Source organism: Cryptomeria japonica, chromosome 3, assembly GCF_030272615.1.
Source record: "Cryptomeria japonica chromosome 3, Sugi_1.0, whole genome shotgun sequence".
In the NCBI taxonomy this organism is placed as follows: domain Eukaryota; kingdom Viridiplantae; phylum Streptophyta; class Pinopsida; order Cupressales; family Cupressaceae; genus Cryptomeria; species Cryptomeria japonica.
The window spans coordinates 726,895,054-726,903,241 of NC_081407.1; the positions used below are offsets into that span (position 1 = coordinate 726,895,054).

Genomic DNA, 8,188 nt, shown 5'->3' on the forward strand with positions numbered 1-8,188 from the left:
CTTGCATACACCTTGCAAGAAAAAAATCTGCAATCCCACATTGATTAGCTTGCTGAATAAAAAATGGTTCGGTGCCAAACCAGAAATGTGCAGTACACCATCAATCCCTTCAGTCTACCATCAAGAAATCAGATTTTGAGTCTTCCACAACTAACAATTTTTAAGTGAGAGTCATCACCCAAGTACAACTTCCCACCACCATATTCTCCATACTTTAAGAACCAACCCCCATGAGAGGTCATCTGGAAAGAAGCACCCAAGTCAATCAACCATACATCTTCAAATGCATCAGTTGCCAAGGCAGTGACAAAAGCATCTACATCATCTTGAGAGGATCGGTCAGAATATGAATCAGAATTAGAGGCCTTCCTGTGCTTCTTTTTCTTTTCCTCTTTGCAATCTTTCTGAAAATGACCGAATTTTTTGTAATTCCAACATTTATCCTTTGAATTTTTACCATGAGACTTTGATCTCCCAAGAGATTTTGACATGCCTTTCTTATCCTTCTTCTAACCTTTCTTTATTGATCTACCATGAGCAACAAGGGCCTCTTTGGCCATCTCAAAAGAATTCCTCTGCATTTCTTTAGACAACAATGAAGAAACCACATCTTCCATCTTGAAAGTGGTTGTTGTGCCAACAACCATAGCTAGGTGGTCCCAAAAATCAAGAAAAAAACATAATAGGAGCATTCAACATTCTTGATCATCAATTTTTACACAAACAAAGTTTAGTTGGGCAACCGACATATTGAATGTATTTAAGTGATCCGCAACGGATCCTCCTCCCTCCATTCTCAAAGAATACAACTTCCTTCTTAGAAAAGGTTTATTTACCAAGGATTTCCCTTGATAAATGTCATGAAGCTTTTTCCAAAGCTTAGCTGCAGTCTTCACCTCGTGAACATTCAGGAGCATAAAGTCAGCCAGATAGAGTCTTATTAGACCCTTAGCTTTCCGATCCATTGTATCTCAAATATCTTGGGTTGTAGTCTGGGGATTTTGAATAGATATCATAAGCCAAAGGTCTTTGTCAACAAGCATCTCCTCCATTTTGAGTTTCCACAACTCAAAATTATCGCCATAGAATTTATCATTTTCAATCCTTCTAGATGTGCTTGTCATCTCAAATCTGCAATTGGGTTAAGAAACTTCTAACTAAAAAAACTCCCACTGAAAAGGATATGCACAAAAAACCCTACAACGCACCATGGATAACAAAGCTAGTCAGGCTCTGATACCAATTGAAATTAAAGCAAAGGAGTGGAAACAACCTTCCTAATGCAAACATCGAAGGAGAGTAAATGCATATTTCTTTGCAAACCCCTAAACAACATTACAGATAAAAGAAAAACACACAAATAAATTTCAGATTTTTCATAAACACATAACACAAAAGCTTTCAATGTGGAAAAATTCTTTTGGGAAAAAACCCACCACAACAAAGAACAAATCAATTATATTATAGTAAAAAAATATTACAAACAATATGCAGAGTCTGTGCTCTTGCAATTGTCTTCAACTATGAGATCTAAATCTAGAATAATTCTGACAGCATAAATGCGTCTTTCAAAAATACTTTAGTCTTCTTCTCTTTTACAACACATAGTATTTATAGAGTTACAATACAAATGGAAGTAGCTTCTCAAATGCATCAACATTCAATGTATCTACAACATATTTTTAAAAACTTCCATTTGGCACTATTTTTTCATAAATAATATTTAATACAAATATTATTTATACCACAAATGCAAGATGTCTAAGAAAGTCAAGCCTTTATGCCAAAATAGAACTTTCTATTTTTCTCCAAGTCTATCCATGTGGAAGATTTGGTCCCGCTGAAAATCTTCCAGAAGTGTGCAAAAGAAAATTGCGCAGCCACTTGTCGCAAGGACGGATTTTTGAAGAGTTTTAAAGAAAATTTCTTCTCCAAAGTTTCTTCCTTGTGACAAGCATCACAATTCCCCTTGTTGCGTGCACTTTAGAAATCTATATTACAACATTAAATTAATTAAAATCAGCACATAAGACCAATTAAATAATTAATTAGAAAACCACTTGAAACTGCTAAAGTTGAAACACCTTAATCCCAACACACACAACATATCCATTGGAGTCTATGTCCGCCCCAAAGCATGATTATGATTATTTTCAAATGAAAGAGAGTTCTTATTTCTATTGCATGTTACATCATCAATGCTATATACAAATGGTGTGCCTAGTTCCATATTCCATAGAATAAATCTGATCCAAAAATATTATCACACTCAGATTCTGTGGGATACATTAACTCAATATTAGTAGAGCAGGAACCCTCAAATGCCATCGTTCCATAGCTTTCAATTGAAATTCCTGAAGGAATAGAATAGGGCGTTCTACAAAACTCAACTACATCATGTTCCGCTATGCCCATACCATTTTGAATGCTTGTCTCTTCTTCCCTAGATCCCACTAAAGAATCCTCCCCTTGTACTTGCACTTGATCCATATCACTAATAATTTCTTCTATGCACAACTTATCTGTTGGATTCTCCGTCCATCCCAAGGCATGAATATGATTACTTTCATATAAAAGAGGACTCTCAATTGCATTGAATGTGGTATCCTTGTTGCTAGATAGAAACGATGTGTCTGGTTCCATGTTCCATGCAATAATATTTGATCCCAAATTAGATTCACACTCATGTGTGGGATACATTAACTCAGGATTAGTAAAAGAAGAAGCTTCATGCACTGATATTGCATAACTCTCTATTCGAATTCCTGATAGAAATGAATTAGGAGCTCTAGAAATTTCAATTGCACCATGTCCCATTGTGCCCTTATCATCTTGAATGCTTCCTTCTGTTTCAGCACTTCCCAATAAAGAAGCTTCTACTTGTTCTTGTACTTGCACTTCCTCCATATCTGTAAAAATTTCATTTATTCTCAACGTATCCATTGGAATGTCCATCCTGACAGAGACATGGTCATGGGTATTCTCATATGAAATATAATCCTTAATTGCATTGCCCGAGAAAGGCTCAGATCTTTCTTGTGGGAGTATTAGTTGTTGGTCCTGGACTTGTGCTTTAGCACTACAATTTGAACTGTCAAGATTTCGGTTTTGTGCTAAATTTTGAAGCTTCTTTTTTATATTGGACCTCCAGTAGTTCTTTATCTCATTATCTGTCCGGCCTGGGATACTTTCTGCTATCAATGACCATCTGTAGAAACAACCCGTAAATCTTTTCAATACTAAGCATAAGGATATCTCTTGCTTACTAAGGTAACACAATTAAAATTTGCTGGCAAGTTATAGACCTTAATAAATAAGAAAAATAAATATTAAATCATCCACCTGCTACCCCAACGACCATAAAGATCAATTATAATGCGTTCTTCTTCTGGAGTAATATTGCCGTGCTTGATACCAGGACGAAGATAATTTACCCACCTCAATCTGCAACTTCTTCCACATCTCTGGAGCCCTGTACAACATGAAATAAATTGTACCGAGGTTACACGAGATAACATAAATAAGTAATTGAGTGTAAAGAATGACAGGAGCTGCGTAGCTGTGAAAAGAATAAAAGTAATGCCATAGAAATAGCAATACAAACGATAACGGTGATGTTGTGGAAAGAAATATAATATTGGCGATAAGAAAGGAGTACCAGCTGCCTTAGCAAGGGAGTCCCAACGGCAACAACCAAGAAGTTTAATATAACGTAGGAGACAATTATCCTCCTCAACAGTCCATAGCTTCTTGTTTAAATTCCCTTTCTCCCCACATCCAGACCATCTCGAACTCATCTCCCAAATTCTACTTATGGATCCTCAATATGAATACTCTAGTAATGACAGAGCATAAGATATTGAATTAACTCTGAGCAATAGCTCACTCGTTTGGGCATTCATAACTCATTGTTCGATCGAGATTGAGCGTGAAGATAAGAAATCGAGGATAACAAATTAATGGCGTATAAATTTTAGTAATGTAAGATAAGGCATTCCGTCAATAGTTGAACTAATCACCATTTCGCTTACTTGTTCTTCTTGACAAAAGAAAGAGTGATTGAAAAAGAGAAACAAACAAAATTCGAATTCCATGTGTCTGAGAGCGGAGATGAGTGGCGTCATTAGATGTTGATACTTGTCGGTGACCTATTAATGATGTTGCTTCTATGATTGCTCTTCCCATCATCACATCAGAAGCAAAAATGGTTGAGCGTGGAGGGCCACAAAGATTTCAGAGATTTTGTGTTTCATGTGGTGGGACTAAATTCATCAAATGCATGTTATACCGATGACCACCACCAAGGTACATAGCCTATCATTTTATTTAATTTTTGTATATATTATATCTATTTATTTGTCTTCCTCCTCTAAAATCTAATCTTTTTCAATTCTAATATATATTCAATCCTTCTATTATCTTTCTCTTCTCAAATCTAGTCCTATTGTTATGTTCACTTTTATTTTATTTTTTCAATTTCAGTATATATATTCAATTCTTTCTATTATCTTTCTCTTCTCAAATCTAGTCATATTGTTATGTTCACTTTTAACTCTTTTTTAACCCACACTTATTTCTAGTTTTTCTTTTGTATACTAAAATTAAATCTAAAATACATTAAAAAAACAAACTACCAAACAAAATAGAATTTTCTAATTTAATGATCAAATTTAAATATCACTTCTAAATTATTTATTTGCTTAAAAGTTATTTTATTTTATTTTAGAACTATTTTATTTCATAAATTTGTTAGGTTAGCTATCTTACCATTTGGTTTTATTTGTCTGAATTTGAGTCTATAAAAGAAAGCACATGTTTACTAGTTAAGACTAGATAGGTAAGTGGGTTGTCATATTATCTAGTCTTTATATGAATTATTTTTATCTTGTCAACTATTTGCACTCCCTATGCTTACTACATCTACAACTTCTTTTCTCATAGTGTTTCTTCTATTATACTATAAACAGCTTGATGGCAATATAGAACACCTATAATATATTGAAAAACTGTACAATTTTAAATTAAATTATATTTAATTTGTGTTTCAACTTATTGATCTTTTATTTTCATTATTATTAAAACATTTTAAAAGAACTATGAAGTGATAGACATATAATTTTTAAAAGGTCCAAATATTAATTTATATTTCATTATATAAAAGCAATTTCTAACTATTCTTTTACTTAAAAATTATTTAATTAATTTAATAAGTTTTTAATTTGATTAGTTTAAGAATTATTTTATTTAGATCATTTATTTAGACTCGTGCATTTAGCTAGGAAATATTTTATTTATTTAATTTTTCACTAATATATTATAATATTTTGACTTCTTTATATAAAATAAATATAAACGTGCAATAAACTTTAAATAAATACATTTTAAAATTAATTTTCTTCACTAATACATATTATAATAATGTTTTGTCTTTATATTTAAAATAAATATAATATTTTAATAATTATTTATAGTTTTGGTTTCATCAAATATATATCAAATGTATTTTAATTTATAGATAAAATATAAAATTTGATGATATCATTATAAAATATATGTACACTAATTTAAAGTTTTAATATTTCAAATGATGATTTTTTTCTACCACATCTCTTAATTTGTCAAATTACTTTAATATAATCTTTATCATTTGACAATTCTACACCCACGTCCAACATGAACATTAATAAATGTGTTACTCAATATTTAACAAATATTATCCTTTCATGGCTCATTTTACTTTCCTGTGCATTTATATGGTACTTCGCATGTACATCAAAGCTACAAAGAATGAAATGCTGAAAATTATATCTGTATGTACTTTTCATTTCTGTTTTGGTCCCAAATGAATTAGAATCTTATTTATACAATAACATGTTTTCAAGTAGCAGCTCTACAAACCATTCAAGAAGAATTTGACAAGATGCAAGCAAGAAAGAAATCTCCCTTGGATTCTTGCCTTGGTATTGGTTTGAAGCCGTCAATGTATAGGGTGAAAGCTACTCCGAAGTTCCCTTTATTTTTTTAGGTAAAGGATTCAACAAGAAACTCTCTTTCTCTAACTAAGTGAAAGAAATGAACCATGATTAGAAAATTGACAAGCCCCCTCAACTAGGTTGGTCATCGGTTTGTCCCTTTAGTAGGGGTGTGTCTATTTTTTTTTATTCTATTTGCTTAAATTCATCTAGTCTAGTCTTTGGGTTTTGTGGTGTTTGGTCCTAGGTGTCTATTGGGTTTTTTTTTTTTTTCATAACTGACAGTTTTCTTTATGGATCCCATTCCTTGTGATTCCTTGGGTTTCTTCATTTTAGCGGCTAAGTAATGGTTCAAACATCTCCCGATTTAATCTAATCTAAACTTGTTTCTAGTTAGCATATGTTGCATGGATTTTAATCATGAAAACATACTTTAATATTCCAATCATCAATCAACTCTAAATATTGATCATTATTGCTAGATCACCTGTTTACCACCCTACAACATATTCTCTGTTTATGTGTGTGTGTGTGTGTGTGTGTGATTTTCACTTTTAGTTATGATTTATATTTTCACTTTTAGTTATGATTTATATTTTCACTTTTAGTTATGATTTATCTATAGTAGATTTGTATTGTCATGTATGCTATATAATTGTATTTAAATGCATTCTTTTATTTACATAATATCATTCTAGATTAGCCTAGAACATTTAGAAGGAGAGAGAAGAATAATTTATTTCAAATAATTGCACCATCCAATCTCCATTGCATGCCTAATTTTTATTATCAATCCTTGAACAAGAATCTATTAAATTGGTCCAACTCAAAAAAAAATGAATGTAATAATTTAGTATATTCCCCAAAATTGTTTGTAAAGATCATTACTCTATATTAAAATATAGTTGTTTAAAACTTGAGGAAAGAAAATTCCATTAATAATTTTTTTCAATTCATTCGCATGGTTAAAGTATAAGTATGCATCCTTGATCATTTATGTATGCACAATAATTTAAACTATGAATGTGGATTTAGATATCTAGATAGATTAAAGACCTAATTACTTTACAAAATCTAAAATATTTTTGAATTAGATAGTGAAATCGTAGAATTAATACATATTAGTTTTCGACATATTTGTCATAATTATAGAATCTTTAAAAGATGTGTTAATATTTGTTTAAATTCAATTAAATTTACATTTCTTAATCCTAATCATAACACATAAGCCTAAATTAGATTTTTAATTAGTTGTCTTATTTAATAAAGTAAAGTTCATTTCTTCTCAAAGAGTTGAATATGCATACCCATACTTTTATTATTAAAAATGTTAAATAGTTATAAAAAATACATTTCTTGATCAAAGAATTACATATATAAAATGCTAACTATCATCGAGAATGAGTTAGTTTTCTAGACAAGCTTGTATCATACATATTGAAAAAGAAAGCACACTTATATAATTAATTTATTCTTAAAAGATTTCCAAAATTTTTACGATTATTAATAATCTATTTTATAATTTGTAAAATATCTTTTTATTTATTAAATTAAAGTAGGTGTTTAGATAGATAGGTAGAAATATAGATAGATAGATAGAGTTCTTCACTTGTGCAATGCTATAATATGTATCTCAATCAAATGTTGATTTAGTAAAACAAGTAAATGAATCTTAATAAATCAATTTGAGATACATCAAACATTACAATTAAAATAATAAAAATATACTTTGGAAGTAATCAAATTAAATCATATGAAAACACATTTGACCATTATTTTCGAATCTTTTAATTTACATAATTATCAAAGTAAAATAATTTTATTTTGAATGATTTAAACTTCAAACACAACACTAATTGCTAATGGAATCAATATCATGATAATATTAAACATGATAATATACCTAGTTATTCGAACCTAAAACAACACCTTCTCAATTCATATTCCTAAAAGCATGAACATAGTCCATATAATCTCTTACATACAAAGACACCTTTTGTTAAAAAAAGAGTCTGTCTCCTCTACATTTATACACCTTGTAGAATACGCAAGTCTATCTCTTAACTCCTCCACACCTTTCCTTCCCATTCCAAAACAAATCATGTGTCCAATAATTAGAAAACACTCCCTGAGATCAAACCTTTCCTTCACCTTCAAAATCCCTTCCCCAAGGCAGTCCACATATTCATCATCTCTTGGAGCACTTGATGCACATA

General features: G+C 30.7%; 1 protein-coding gene across 1 annotated transcript; it reads right to left on the reverse strand.

Annotated features, from left to right (window-relative positions):
* Positions 1 to 2,220: 2,220 nt before the first annotated feature.
* Positions 2,221 to 3,797, reverse strand: LOC131064297 (transcription repressor MYB4-like). Its single transcript, XM_057998401.2, has 3 exons — positions 3,659 to 3,797; positions 3,343 to 3,472; positions 2,221 to 3,208 (listed from the first exon to the last, which is right to left on the reverse strand). Exons 1-3 carry the CDS (start codon positions 3,795 to 3,797, stop codon positions 2,221 to 2,223), a joined length of 1,257 nt encoding a protein of 418 aa, XP_057854384.2.
* Positions 3,798 to 8,188: the final 4,391 nt, after the last annotated feature.